General features: G+C 38.7%; 1 protein-coding gene and 1 long non-coding RNA gene across 6 annotated transcripts in view; one reads left to right on the plus strand and one right to left on the minus strand.

Annotated features, from left to right (window-relative positions):
- The window catches only part of LOC132513445 (uncharacterized), a 135,659-nt gene that overhangs the window by 102,159 nt on the left and 17,174 nt on the right, over nucleotides 1-16,326 (plus strand). The gene's annotated exons all lie outside the window — the stretch shown is intronic.
- Nucleotides 1-16,326, minus strand: part of POLA1 (DNA polymerase alpha 1, catalytic subunit) — a 303,249-nt gene that overhangs the window by 95,921 nt on the left and 191,002 nt on the right. For 3 of the 5 annotated variants that reach the window (XM_060137815.1, XM_060137816.1, XM_060137818.1), the window contains exon 35: nucleotides 5,385-5,543. The exons of 1 other annotated variant lie outside the window; for it this stretch is intronic. In XM_060137815.1, coding sequence (XP_059993798.1) covers nucleotides 5,385-5,543 — 159 coding nt within the window. The remainder of the gene's footprint in view (nucleotides 1-5,384; nucleotides 5,544-16,326) is intronic. One more of the 5 variants, XM_060137817.1, reaches the window with a different exon arrangement.

The raw sequence follows: 16,326 nt of genomic DNA on the forward strand, positions 1-16,326 counted from the left end.
TTGGAAATAGGTCTTGGCAGAGAAAATCAAGTTAAGGTGAGGTCATACTGGATTACAGTGGGCCCTAATCCAGTATGACTGGTGTCCTTATAAGAAGAAAAGAGACACACTGGGAGGAGGCCACGTGACTGTGGTAGCAGAGACTGCAGTGATGTATTTACAGGCAAAAGAACGCCAGGGATTACCAGAAGCTAGAAGAGGCAAGGAATGATTTTCCCCTACAGGTTTCAGAGGGAGAGTCCCCTACGGTGCCTGTATATCAGACTTCTAGCTAGCTTCCAGAACCATGAAACAGGAAATTTCTGTTGTTTTAAGCCACTCAGTTTGAGGTACTTCATTACAGCAGCCCTAGGAAACTAATATAGTACTAATGGAGTCTTACATTACGTAAAAATAAACCACTTGGGTCTCAGAAAACCTGATAAGGCATGGCTTAGCAATTGTATGTGTCGAGAAATTATTATCTGTTTGAGCATATGAAACACTCAAAATGAATCAATGCTGTGAATATGGATACCAAGAAAGTTAATGCAACCCTAAAAAGACTTCAAAGAAATGTACTACCTAGAAAAGTTGGCAGTGGCAGGTTTATTCTGCTCCATACTAGTGCTAGTGAGAGCTCACCAAGTGCTGCATGCAACTTTCTGAAAGCAAAGCACTAAAGAAGTGATTGAAGATCTAGGAATACTTGGCCTAGCAGGGGAAAGCTTAGGAAGACAGCTACCTTCAAATATCTAAAAGGTTCTCAGAAAACAGGCAGAGAGTAGGTGCTTACTGAAGGCAAGAACAGAGGAAGGATCAGTCTAGCTTTGTGTAATACCATTCAACTGAACTAGGACCAACAAGGGAGGCACAGGACACAAATTTAGGCCAAATGTAAGACCTATCTAGCTAATGAAAATAAAATAAACTTTAAAAGTATGTTGAATGAAGCAACCCAAGTGTCCATCAACGGATAAATGGATGAATATATTGTGGTATATCTATCCAATGGACTATTGTTTGGCCATAAAAAGGAATGAAGCACTGCCACAGGTTACAACATGGATGAACCTCAGAAACAAAGCCAGACACACAATGTCACACGCTGTATGGTTCCATTTATATAAAATATCCAACCTAGGTAAATCCATAGAGACAGAAAGCAGATTAGTGGTTTCCAGGGGCTGAAAGAAGGGGAGGAATGGGCCGTGACTGCTTAATAGGTACAGGGTTTTCTTTCGGGAAAATGAAAACGTTTTGGAACTAGATAGAGGTAGCGATCACACAACACTGTGAATGCAGCAATACTAAGTGCCACTGCATTCTTCACTTTAAGATGGTTAATTTTGTCATGTGAATTTCACCTCGATACTTTTTAAAAAAATGAAAAAAAGTATATTGAAAAGGAAGGCTAGCATCTGCTCAGGCTAAGCAAACCTGCATGTAGAATCTAGCAAACTCTGCATCAGAAAACAAGCACAGGCAAATCAGAGCAGAGAACTCCAAAAGGCCCTTCGTGGTAAAAACCCGTCATCTACTGGAGGGTAACCCATGACTAGATACAGATGTTTAAGACTTTCCATCACAGTCCCAAGGTTCTCTTCCTGTACAGCTTATGATTACTGCCTTAAGAGACCACAACTATCTTCATGTTTTCAACTTATGCAGAAACAAGACACTGTCCCACGTAGCCTGGCAACATTTGCACTGTCTCTAACCTACTTTTTAAATCAATAATCCGTCAGCCACAGCCATTTTGAAATTGTAACACACAATGATCACAAGTTCAGTATTTCCCTTCTCCCTTGAAGGCCAGAGTCCTATATGGTACCGATGTTCCGTTACAAAAGATTTTAACAATTTTACAACTGAGGATAATGTGAGAAACACTAGGGATAATGTGAGAAACACTGTGTCCCACAGTAGGACTAGAAGTCATTTCAGTGCCTTCCTCACGAGGGGTCTTCAAGTAATTTTGTCGAACAAACTAAACTCCGCCACAGGGCTCCTGCCCCCGACAGCGTCACAAGTAAATGTTTTCTTATCAAGTATGGATTCAAGTATGGCAATGTTAGTGAGGAAAAGTTTAACTTGGTTTGAAATCTTAGTTCTATTAAGGAAAAACCAAAACAAACAAACTAACGCTTTATTTTTGGTGAATTACATAATACAGGATCCCCTGGGGGTTCAGCTCACTAGCCATACAGATTTGGCCACCTTAAGTAAAAAACCACATCCTTAAAATAAATATATATTAAGATAATTATTCTCTAACTTGGATAAGTCTTGTCTCTATCATCAGTGTGAAAAAGGGTTCTATTCACTTAGGAACTTACACATATACTGGAGTTTTCATTCCTGTATTTATCTGCACTTCCTATGTGCAGAGGATGCCAGAGAGTATATTCCTAATAATCAGCAATTTGTACACTGTTAAATTGCCGTGAACCTGAAAAAACTTAACTGATTTTTTTTAAGGTATCTGAGAAGAGAGACATGTCTAAAACCCTGAGAACAAAACCGTCCCAGCTTTCTTTCTTGTAACACTGGCAAGAGGAGCCAGAAAAAGAGCCAGCTCTCATACCCCAAGTCAATTCTGTAAAGTACTCAAGCCAATTGCAACTCAGGGCTAAATGAGAGATTTATCATGTGAGGATGAGACTGGCATAGTAAGAGGCAAGTCCTTTACCATCAACCTTGACAACATATTTAAAGTCCCCACTAGTCAAACATTAGGAAAGTCTGGTGATTTTGTCCATATGGATATTCACAAATGCCTATTTTTGCCCACAGACATCAATTTTATATAATCCATGTAATGCTAAACTACTTTTACAAATAAGGAAATGTCCTGTTCGTTGCTATGTCCCTAGTCCCTAGCAAAGTGCCTAGGATATAGTAGGGGTTTAATAAACTATTATTAAATGAAAGTAACGTATGACTGAGACACAGCAACCCAGAACTTAAGACCCAGTTAAGCATAATCCTGCAAAATAGACCCTTTGGAAAACCCTGTGGTAATTACAATGATCCTGTCCATCGCACGACTGATTTTGGCGCTACCTTGGAACTATCTCTAAAAAGATGCAGCTTTTTCCTCCTACTAGGAAAGCCCAGGAACATCATAAATAGAATTAAGAGATTCCCCACTCATTACCAGCAACTGAAAATGGACTGCAAAAGAGTGGGCTGAGTCCCACCGTCAAGGTCCCTGTGAGGAATGGCGAAGAGCAGTATCACCAACCAGGATGCTCTGAACGTCCAGTTATTCCAGACGGTCATGTTCTGAGCAGCAACATGGCCTGAGCAGCTAAGCTAGGAAAGCTTTTCCCCGGGAAGAGTAGTTGATAACCTTGGTAAATGCCTGCCTAACATGCTCCCATCTTGAGGACAAGAAAATGAAGGGAAAAAATACTTCAAAATGCATGTGTTCGTTCACTCATTTAAAAAAGGGTCATAAATAATAAAAGATAACCTGATGTATTAAAGCACTACCAGTAACATCAGCAGCATTTACTGGAAAGTTTCCGATCTACTAGCTGTACACTTTCCTTTCACTTTCTCTCACCAGGAATGGAATCCTAAGACCGGCTGACTTTCTAAGAAGTAATTCAGTTTTCACTGAACTTGACCTGATGAGCTAGATGCTTAAAAAGTCTCAAAGGCAGCATCAGTTCATGAAGCAAGGTGATTCCCCTGGAGCGTACAACTGGATTGATGAGTCACACTAAATATATATACTTTTGCTTTCTTTTCGCACCTGCTGATGCAAATCTTAGGATGAGACTGACGTAAAAAGAATTCGCTATAACAGCTAATTCTCACTTATGTGTTCCATATTTTTAAAAAAATCTACATCCTACTTTGCTAATTATCAAAGATATACTAAATAAGGCAAGGAACATTTTATACCTATCAAATTAGTTAAAAATAAATTAATGATAATGCCCAAATGCTGCAAAGACAGTGGTAAAACTGGTACTTAAGTTGAGATAATCCATTAAGAAAGTAATGTGGCAACATGAATCATGTCCACATTGTATTTATGCACTTAGATATGTACTGTTGATAAGAAATATTTGAAATAATAAATAATTTAAGCAGGAAAGCATTCATCACAATTTTCTAGTAAAGGGATAGTGAAATTGCCTAAAATGTCCAATGAGAGGAATGGTTAAATTTGTGTTTAAAAGTTTTGGTACTGAAAATTAACTAGCAACAGAGACAGATGCTCAGAAAAAGACAAACATGATACAAAAGTGTATCTTCATTATGACTGAAACCACATAAAAAATACCTATGGATATGCAAAAGAACAAGGGTATACACCACAATGGTGGTAGCCCTTTGTAGTTCTTGACTTCTTGTTAAATTTTGTGAAATGATATATTATCTTACAATTAAAATAAAAACCCATGAGAACTTTAAAATATTTTTCTAAAACTAGCCTGTGTATCAACCCTTTTCAGTGAAAAGATCTGAAGATAAAATCTGGTTGTAAAACTGGCCTATGAGTTAAAAAATAAGTAAATAACAAGTTCCCTATTCTTACTCTCTTCTCACCCAGATCCTTACAAATCCTTGGACCGGATAAATTTGGAAAGTGAGGCATATTACAGTCCTGTATTGGTGAGGCAGACTTCACATTATCATTTTACAGGTTCCAGGACAATCTACAATAAGTCCTGTTTAACCTTGGCCAGCCCAGAGTTGGCTAGAAGTACTTGATCACAAAACCCTCTTTGCCTGGAAGACCTTCAAACATTCCTCTCCGCACAGTTTGGGAAATGCTGCTTGGGTCCATGATGCTCAGAGGGGGCGACAGAGGGAAGGCATCTTAATTACCAGTAAGGTGCTTCCAGACTATGTGCTCCCCAGATGGGAGTCACCAACGAGAGACTGCCTTATCCCTCAGGTGTACGTACTAAGGACGAGAAAACGCTTGAGAACTACTCCTCTGTGCTGCTACTTAGAAACAATGGAATCCCATACAAATCAAATAAGCCCTTTATGGGATAGGTTTGGGAGGTTTTCTGGCCCCTGCAAAAGGGGTTCTGATCCAGTCCAAAGGTAACAGCAGTTTCTACAAAGGAAAGTTATCTATTCTCTGTAATTAAGAAGTGGCAACCAAAGATATGAGTAACCCATATGGGAACCAGTCAGCTTCTCTTTTAGATATAAATATATACTGTTCATGATGTGAAAAATAAAGCATGTATCTTTTTGAAGTCTGGACATTTTCTTAAATACATGTGTGCAGGGTGTCACCACAGGGCATATACCAAATATCGACTTCCCAGAGCTAAGGGAGGAGCAAGCTCCCCCCAACACACACAGACACACACACACACACACGCACACACAGACACACACACACTTCTTGAGCATGATACGACCGTCACCTCTGGTCGAAGTGTAGCTTTCATGCAGACTTGGCAAAGAGGTCCATTTCGGGAGAACTGAAGGGGAAGGTGCCGAGTTCGATTTCGACATGTTGGCTCCTCACAAATCAACCAGCCCTGGAGAGACAAAGGATGCTTCAGTCCTATCACCGCCATCAACTAATACAAATAAAAACCATATCGTGATCAAGATAGACTCATTGTGATCAAGGTAGACTCATTTCATTCAAACCCTCCTTAGAGATTCTGAAATAGCTCTCTACCCTTCTTTCCTGATGTGTTAATTTGATCTATGCCCCAAACATAAAAGTCAGGAAACTCATAAAGTTAAAAAAAAAACAAATCACATGAGACATTATTTTCTCTACTTAAAAGAAATCCCCAACCCCACCGAATACATCAAAACCTCCAAATAAAAACTCGTATGATTACATGCAGAATGTAAACTGATGGGTTTACAGGAAATTATAATCTAAATAGGAAAGCAAGGTCTAAAAGCTTTACACAAAGCCTAAAAGCAATTCACTATGGGCTGGCTTTAAGAAGCAAGTTGTATGGTACCAACTAAAACAACACAGAGAAGGGAGGGATTCATGTAGCTTCTACCTATCTGAGACATATAGCTACTACCATACCAAAATACCCTGAACTAGAAAAGAGAACCAGTGGTTCTGAGTCATAGGCAACTGTTTGTTCCAATTCCTAGGGCTATTACCACATTTTCTTGATTTGAGGACATGGTTTTATTCACATTTTAATGTTTCTGAAACTCAGACACCTTTACAAGTGACATGTATTTATGTTTCCTCCAAAAAAGCTGTTAAGAGTGCAGCTCACAATCGATGGCCCCTCAGAATTAAAGACACAAGATACTTTGCTTTAGCCTGTTCTAGGTATGGGGGAGACAGAGGGATTGTGGGGCTGACAGCAGCAGCTGGTAATACATTTTAAATGTAGCCTATAAAACTGAACGTGAGACTAGTTTTTTCTTGAAGTATCAACTTAGGCATATTAATAAAGGAAACAGTAGCATTCAAGGAAACCATGTATGAAAAATGCAGGACTGAACCACCCCTTAATCATTCATTTGGGTTTGTGACACTATTTGCTACCTGAGGCTTTACACACTTGCGAATGTCTATCAGTTAATATTCACAACCATAGCTGTAATTCATTCAATTCTTAACAAAAAATTTTAAAAAGCAAGCAGATAGGTCAATTACCATGTTTTGAGACAGTAAAGTATTAAGTACCAGAATACAACCCAGAAGTTAAAATTATTTTTTAATTTTTAAAATATAATGTTCAAAAGCTACAGTTCTTTTCAGATGTTTTTGAAACTTGATTCCATCAATTTACGACAACTTCATGACTCACCAGGTGAGCTGCCAACCAGGGAGATGCTAAATTGTCACCTCACCTGTTTCTAAAGCAAACACCCAACTCTATCTCTGACAGAGTTACTAACTAAATGTCCTTTCAAATCATATAGAAAACAGATAATATAATTTGTCTAGACTTCCTACCAGTTATAATTAACATTAAAGAGGTCTTTTCTTCTTTGTCACCTCTCTATTCAGTACTTATTTGGGTTTGTTTGTACTTACTATCTGTTAATCTCCCTTTACAAATGACAACAATAACTAGTGCTATTATGCATGGAAATTAAACATGCTGATAACTGTGTGAAGGGAACTGGGGCTGAAAAAAAATATTAGAAGCCTGTAACTCTTTATGCCTCTTGTTTTATTTTGATAATTAAGCTTTTGGTCTTGGCGTATTTTAAATAAAACTCTTCTATGGGGGAAAGAGGCCCTAATCATATTCAATATATGCTTTGCTTCCATTCAGTTTTGTCAAGTACATTTGGTTAACCCTTTGTTCCCCCAGCAAATATTGACTGACTGTGCTAAATATACCTTTCAAGGAACATTTGAGCTGTTAAAAATAAATATGCCAGGCCTTTGAAAATATTCCATGATGGCGCAAATCTTACGTTACAAGATCTCACAGTGCATTTTGCCTCTCATAGGTGATAAAAACAAAGCAAAAGAAAATACTAACGTTGTATAAATTCCCTTTGAATTACCACTCACAAGGACAAAATTAAACTTATTTTCATTTCCAATTTGGGAAATAACATGCCGCCCAAAGGTACACTGCCAAGTCAGTGGAAGGAAAAAAAAATTAATAATGTGTAGTTCTTTGGAAGTCCAACCTATAAAAATGTTTGGCTTTTAATAAAAAACCCCAGAACCACTCTAAGGATGTCTGCCATCCAAATGTCATTTTATTATGCAATGCCACATTGTCATAACCAAGAGTAATACGGTCATTAAGTTTTCCGATGGCTACTTTAACCATGTTTATAAGTAGAGGGTTCAAAAGACGTGACTGCTGGCCTGTCCAATAGCAAAACAAACCTTTACCAAAACATGCAAAACTCAATCACCTGTTGCTTTAGTCTCAGCATCACTAATTCCTTGAAATCACTGTGTATGAAATTGTGTCAAATGCTGATTGGTTCTGATTGCTAAATTATATTTCTGAGGCCTCAACGAAAATGGTTTCTGTCTGCACATGCTAAAAAGGGATCGATTTCCACTTGTAACTGAGGTGTTCTTGGTAGCCGCACCTCAAACACAAACTGCTATTCATTTGCGTACATCTGTATTTTTAGAAGGATGCACACACAGAAATCACCCACACCCGGAAATGTGGTGCATAGGAGGCATTCAAAAATATCTTTTGAAGAAGATAAATGAATAAAATAAAAGCAATAAAATAAAAATGCACAGGAGCAGATTTATGGAAAACAAGGAAAGGGTCTAAAATAGAAAACAACTTCACAGCAGTTTTCATACTCTGGAATCAAATATATGATGGGTCTTTCTCCCATTCCCAATCAGTTACCAAATCTGTCCGCTGGCCTTATAGTCCCATTATCACCAACCTCACTCAAGCCCAGACCTCAAAACTGAACTACTGTAATAGCTCATGCCTGGTTTCCCTGACTCCATGCTCTCCCACATCCAATGCACAGAGTTGCGAGTGTAGCTTCCCAAGGCCTCTCCACTCCCATCCCCCAATGGTATACCTTCCATAGAGGATAAGAACACATGCTATGGTCCCATTCCTCCTTTCTCATCATTCTCTTACGCCAGCTCTTCGCCCCACAGTGGTGGTTTTCTCACTGTCCTCACCACTTTTTGCCTGTTGCCAACTCCTTGTCTCTGCTCATGCTGTATAACCTCTGCCTAAAATGCCCATTCCTTGAGCATCAACTTCTATTCCTCTCCCGTAAAATTTTCCCAGCCCTCAGGAACTTCTCCCTCTAGCCCAGCTGCCACTGAGCACACTCTGCTTTGCACTCTCCTGGAACCGTCTTATTTTACCTCCCTAACTGGACGGTCAGGCCCTCAGGGAATGACCCACTTTGGATCTGGTAGTGTCCCACCCAATATCAAGCACAAGCATTCACACTCAATCAAGAAAACTGAGCTAAGGTTATGAAAAGGTTATGCACTTCAGTGTGGTCTCTCCCCTCCCATTTATTAATAGGTAATTTTGTATAAAGTTGCCAAACCTCTCTCTAAGCCTCAGTTTCCTCGTCTATAAAACAGGAGGTAATAATATTTACCCTATTAGAGTTGTTTACCCTATTAGAGTTGTTATAAGAAAGCACGCACAAATGTTCAGTAAATGTCAAATACTGTTATTATCCTCCATATGCCTCCGGTACTGGGGAATGTCAGTGCTGTACTTACAGCTGACAATGCATTATTCAAAATGCACTATTCTAACCAGGAAAGAGCCTGGTCAGTTTCTGCCTGGTGTTATCCCAAAATGGAGAACTTAGGGATAACCCGTAAGATTAGGTGGAGCTGCTTCTCAATTTGATTGCAAAATAGTACAACTATGCAGAAGTGCTTTATTTGGGGATTTACAGAGATTTTCAAGAGACAACACAACACAGTACTGCAGTGACGTATGACTTAAACTGTAATGGCTCTCCAGGAGTGCGGTGACAGGGTTACAGGGCGAGGTCTGCCAGCATGCGTGCTGTTACAGAGTTCATCGTATCATTACTATTTTTCTATAATGGCCATTAACTGCTCCTCTCCCCAAACTATATGCACTTTGAGAATACCAGACACTCTTTTCACCCAAAACCATTTATAAATGTTCTGGGGTTCCCGTGCAGTCACATTTTTCTGTCACAGAATTATCCCCAGTGTAAAACGGGTCTTCTTATAGACAGTGCACAGTATGGGCCCACAGCTGCTTTTGAAGAATGACATGTTGTGATTTGGGATTTCCAGAAATATCAAAAAACAAATTGCTTTCTGACCCACATTTGCACCCAAAACTGGGAGAAAATTTTCCTAAGATCTCCAGGGGAAGTTTTAACAGGAACATAATTTTGCTTTTAAAGTTAAATCTTCTACACTCCAGCATGCTGGCGTGTCAAAGAGTGATTATTAAGTCTCAGAGAGGTGCCAGGGTAGGAGACGAAAGAGCAGATCAGGAAAGATACACACATAAACTAGCTATTCACCAAAGTTAATACAAAAATATTTTTAACAAAATTATCAAACAAAACAAGTGGAAAGTGCCTCATCGGTCAATGTAAGAATTTTAAATATTATTAAAATTGATTTTTAAAGTAAGACATCTCTTTAAGTGAACAGTCACATGTCATTTCATCCAAGTTATTTGAAACTTATTGATCTTATCATCTGTGCAAGGACCAGACTCTGCCATCAGTTTGCTGAAAAGATAATGGAGCACTCCCAAACTGTTATGATAGGTTAGATGCAAACAGTGGTCCTCATTTAGACACAGAGAATAGCACTACAAGTGGAAAAATTCCAACCTCAGCAATTGTATATTACAGGATAAATTAGCAAGTTGTTCTGCTTTGCCTCGCATCAAATTCAATACCCTAGGCTTGTTATTTTAATTTGCAATCAGAAGCTGAGCATCAGAAGATGTACCTGAGGTACATTAAAGAGCCCCATGCAAGCCATCTTCTCCTGCTATACTGTGAGCAGAGAAAGCCAACAATTACCAGCAATTTTATTTTACCACTGTAGGACAATACTAGAACAGTTAAAACTGTCTCCGTACAAGCAACCAGGGAAAATATACTTGAAATGACTTTATAAGGAAAATTACATTTTGGGGGAAAAAGTTCAATGGAGGACATGTATCTTTCTGTATGGGCAGCTAAAATCTCTCCTAGTATATTCAAGCCTATTCTATAAAATACTCTCCCTATTCATCCAACTCAAAAGCAAGCTACATTCTTAGGCTGTAATAGGTCACAACTAAGTACACAGTACCTTGCTTCAGGAATAATTTTGCTTTGTCTGTCAATTGTCAACAAAGCACAAAGAGCTCATGCAACCCAGCCATGTACTGTGGATGACAGAGATCTAACAAAATACAAATAGTAAGAATACAAGATTTCTGAGCCGCCCTGTTTTCACTTTACACGAGGAACTGAAAGCATTTTCCTCTCCACATTCCATTAATCTCTATTGTATTACAAATCTTTTCATAAAAGACTCTTTTTTTCCCCTATGTGAAGCTACAAGTGACTTGGGGATGTAATATTCCAACCATGATGAATGTCCGACTTTCCAACATGAATGGTTATAAATGGATGTGTCAGTTAAGGCATACAGTCATTTCAACAAGGAAAAAAGAAAGAATCAAATGGAATGAGATGGAAAAATGGCTACTCTGATGCTCACATTAATATTTTAGTGATGAGGCCTCTAAGAAAAATTGTTCATTACTTCCAACACGGCTCCGGCCTCTCAACTCCTCGCTCTTGAAAAAACATCACCTTAGGTATGTACACATACTAACAAATAAACTTCAAAAGTTAACTCAAGGCTTAGTTTCATCAATATGTACACAGAAAAAAAGACTGGAAGGAAATACTCTAAAAAGCCATCTGTGGTTATCTCTAGGTAGTTGCTTCTGTTTCTGTATTTTGTAAAATTTCTACAAGTGTATATTGTTTTTTAATCAGAAAACTGTTATTAAATGGGGGGTGGGGGAAGAGACAGTTTTGCCAAGAGTGTTCAATATAAGTGAATTACTAACACGTCTGAAAAATATTTTGAGCTTTAACATGTGTTTGGTTGTTTCCAAAATGATTTTTCAGAGAATGGGCTTATGGGAAAAAAAGGCACATAAAAAACATTTTCTTAAAAATTTTTTTTTACTCTCAGAAATTTCAAGAGTAGGTCGATTTAAGCACATAAGCAGTTTCCAAATAGAAAGTGGCAGGGCGTGCATTATTAGTATTACAATCATATATGAAATTAAGCTACTCACTAAAATGCACACAGCCTTCTATGGAATATGATTTGATCTCCAAGGGTAGGTAATAAATCAGTTTTAAAGAGAGGTGCTTTGCTCCTCAGGCCTCTTCCCCTGTCTTTATTCAGTGTACGAATGGATCAGCTTAGATGTCCAGGGTAGGGATCAAATAAAAAATTCAATCAGGAGGGCATGCCTAGAAACTTATTACTAGCAGAGCTTCTTTGCTTTGCTCAAGTCTAGCTAAAAGTAATTTTTATTGTTCGTTTGTTTCCAGGCTATTTATCGGCATGGTTTAATATGATATACCTTTGGGTACTGAACAACAAATGTTCAAACTGAACTATCTATGCAGTTGCCTCAAAGGGCATCTTAAAATCAGAATGGACTTCAAACCATCACCAGGCAGTGTTTGTTCATTTAACTTTAATTATTTTCTCCTTGAGAATGGTACTAATGAAACTGAATATCTTTCATGGTTTCGAAGGACCGTCTGAATAGTCTGTAAACAGAACTAAGGGTAGACGAGAGATCTGGCTGAGCCAGGGGGTTGCTAGGTGATGTAGAATGTAAACCCACAAACTTGTTAAGGTTTGCTTTGCTTTCATGCCACTTTCACACACTCTCAAAAGTTTTGAGAATTGATTTTTCAGGTGGCCATTAAAAAAAAAAAGAAGAGAACCCCCCCCCTCCGAAATACTCCCCCAAATGCTCTGCCAGATTCGGAAGAGTTGAAATCCATCTGACCTTTGGCTGTAACCCGGGAAACTTTTGCTTTTACGTAAATGTAGGATCGTGTATTTTATGAATGCCATCACCAAAGAAGCAAATCCACAAAAGTGGATTTCCAAATTTCAAAACGACATGTCTAATCTTTTCTTATTCAACTTGGAATAAAATAAAGATTTCTTTCCAGAAAAAAAAACCTGTGACCACAGCTTAGAGGGATTTGGGGCACAAAACCCACAACCCCATGGCAAATACCTCAGCACAGATTACCGTCGTGACAGACCTCTCGGTTTAGCCCCTGGAGGCTCTCTTCTGGCCTATACACCAGGTCTCACTGCCTGTAAGACTTCTCCCTGCCGCCCCTCCCCCAAGCTCCTTTTTAAGTAGCTGATCAGAGATTGTCCAGTAAGAGCACTTTATTAGATCATCAGGCAGAGGGGTTCACAAGTACTGAGAGCAATGGGCTCAAATGCGGCACATCAGTTTTAATAGACCAGGGGCTACTAGTAAACTGCAGATACTGCTGAGAACTTTCCATGCACTGAACTCTTGAAAAAGCACCGTCTCTCCAGCTTAAATGCAGCTGCCTCTTTCAATGCCGCAAATGGGTAAATTTGACAAAAAAGCCACCATTAAGACTACATGAAAGGCTCAAGACAACATCCTTTCAATGCTTTGTACTTCAGTAATCAGATGTACTTACTCACCCCCTCCCCCAAACCCGATCAAGAACTATTTCTGAATGGTAGGAAATAATTCCACTTTGTACATCTTTTAGTTAATCAAGACTTTCTATTCAGCAATTTGACCTTTTGTTCAAAACAGGATTATCAGTTTTTTCGCCAGTTACCAAGGGCGACTCGCATGGTGAACATAATTGCAATAATTTGCAAAACACCATGGCAACCCACATTACAACTAGGTAAATACTGGGCTTTTGTGCTACATTGTTATTTTCAGAGATGCTGAAGTCAAAGAACGAATGACAAATGAACACAAAATTTATATTTGCTTTGTCTCAAAAGAGAAGAAAATTGATAACAAGAATTGGGGGGAAACGGACTACAGCTGTAATTTCTAACTTGATTAATTAGGATGGTAACAGTCCTTAACAGTATATTCAACAAACAGCCCTGACTTCTTCTCTCCACCCACCTCTCTCTATACCACTACCAGTATCCACCCCCATCCCAGACAAATTTTTTCAGCTTGGAGAACAAACATCCCCCATTTGCTCTTTTTTTCAACTTAATGGAATCCTTAATTGCAGAATATTGTTCTCCTGCTCTTCACGGCAATGAAAACGGAGAGAAAGGAGGAGAGTGCCAGGGCAGACAGGGAGCTACAGTCATTTTTTTCCTGCCTCTTTTGGACACCCCAGGCCCAATGATGAGACGGCATTTTTCTGGTATCAGCAGCTGTTTCGTAGCAGACAATAAAGTAAAAACTATTTAGCTTTGCAGAAAAGCCACTTCTTTCCTCTTGGCAATACAAGGTAAGTCTACATGGCGAGATGAAGTTTCATAATTTAAATGCCAGAACGTAAGATGAGAAAATAATGATAATAAAAAAAATACATTTTTCTTGTAAAGAAATTATTAACTGTGGTTCTGTCCAAAAAGCTGTTGAAATGCATGTGTTTGCTATCTGGGGAAGATGTTTGACAATACCACCCATGTGCTGAAAGCCACTTTATACTCAGAGAGCCCAATTCACAAAACAATTTAAGAACAGAAACTCAGTACTCAGAAATTAACACAGAAATCAAAATCATATTCTTTGTAAACATGGTCTGGAAAATAGTATTATCATCCTTTCTGTAATAAATGTGACGATTAGGAAAGTTATATCAGAATTGTTTTACTTAGGTATGAAAGGCAGGTTCTACTTTATAGTAAAGGAGCAGTTTTTTCTAAGAGGCACAAATTCTGCTGTAACACCTAGCTTTTTGGAAATTATCAAAATTGACTTTCCCATGTAAAATGTAATGTTTGGGAACGAGAAAAGAAAAATACACAGAAAGGGTTTACAGAAGTTATACAGCCGAGATCGCGAAAAACAAGAAGCACCAGATGCACTCTCAACACAGCCCAGCCTGCTTTCCTCCATCTGCTTATTACAAGGCAGAGCAAAAGCAGTCTCTCAAATGATCTGCATATACAGTCCTCCTAACTTTTGAAAAATCAAATGAACGTGATACTGTAATGGGTCCATTCTTATTTTGTCAGGTCTGAAAACTCCCAGATAGATTTCTAAGATTCAGCTTAGAGAGATCACAATATAACATTCTTCAGAATATGCCTCTGAAATTACAGATACTGTGATTTCTCCTGATAAGTAAAAATCGAAAGAATGTGACACGTTAACTCCTTCTCAGTCAGTGACAACCTCTTTATACTTGGAAAATATATTTTATTTTCTGGCTTAGTTCATTCTGAATTTACCATACCTATATTAAGTGCATTCCTACCTAAAGCCCAAATGTTAAGAGGAAATGGATTCTTCAATGCCAAATGATAAAGGGTTCAACAAGCTGTATTTTTTGATCAAACAGACTTGACGACAGATCATAAAGTGGGCCTAAAATCGTCATGACACTTGAACTTCTTTAAGAAACCCTATTTATAAATGAAATATTTTAGAATCTATCTGGAATTTCTTCACTTACAATATTTTACTTAGTATACTTGTTCCCTCCTGTCCCAACCTTTTGTAGCTTCTATGGCTTTTGTGGTTCCCGTGGGTTTTTTTCCCCTTTTCTCCTCTTTTTTTTCTTCTTTTTTCTCAACTGGATAGGATGCTTCTTGACTTCTATTTGTGAACTGCAACATCCAACCCTCTATAACGCCAATAAATTACCCAAATCAAGAATGGCAAATACCAAGCAGGTGGACTGCATTCCATCTCCAGCTCCATCCCCACAGGCGATATAGGATGAAAACTGGTACTCAAAATGAAACCCACCTGCTATCCCTGCCCTGAATCCTGCTTGCTCTAGAATTCTCAACTCTGGCTGCACAGTGGAATCACGAGGGGAACATTACAAAACAGATTGCTGGGCGCCACCCCAGAGTTTCTGACTCAGTCGGTCTTGGGGGGGGGTGCCTGAGAATGTGCATCTCTAACAAGCTCCCAGGAGATACTACTGCTGCTGCTGGTCCCAGGACCACGCTTTGGGAACCACCAGTCTGGGGTATAGAATGGGCATCAGGATTTTAAAAATCTCCCCAAGTGATTCCAATGTGTGGCTCTGGTTGAGATTCACTGTCTGTGTGATTCTCATTCTCTACTGTTCTAAGGCAACTACTGGTTATAATCTTCGGAAGAATGAAGTTTATAAACAGAACTGTACTAAAAAACTCCGCCCTCTCAACTCTTTCTCCTTCAACATTTACTCTTTCTTTAGATACTATTGATGTGAGTCTCTCTTTTACTCTTTTGAAGTTCTCCATGTGCCATTAGAATTCTTAGCAAAGCCTCATACTGGACGTAATTCTATTAGAAGAACTGACCAATTCCTACCTGGTTTATAACATGTATGTAGCTTAGTAACATTCTTCCCTTAAACAAACCAATAAACAAACCCTTACTCTAGCACTGACAATACAGTCCCTACGATATGAAGTATGCTTCACTTAGGAACACAGAATTTTAGGAGTGCTGGTGAAAACTGTGTCTCTGAAAGCAAGTGCAATTCCATTTTTGACTTTGACAAATAATATGAAATATATTTGAACCCTAAATTTTAAAGTTGGAAGGAACTTTAGAGCTCTAGTCTAATCCTTCACATTCTATCTGAAGAAAATGAGGCCCAGGAAAAAGTAGACTCCGTGTACACTGTCACAGCAATAAGCTGCAGGGCCACCTGGGTCTCTGA

The sequence above is a fragment of the Lagenorhynchus albirostris genome, chromosome X (assembly GCF_949774975.1).
Source record: "Lagenorhynchus albirostris chromosome X, mLagAlb1.1, whole genome shotgun sequence".
In the NCBI taxonomy this organism is placed as follows: domain Eukaryota; kingdom Metazoa; phylum Chordata; class Mammalia; order Artiodactyla; family Delphinidae; genus Lagenorhynchus; species Lagenorhynchus albirostris.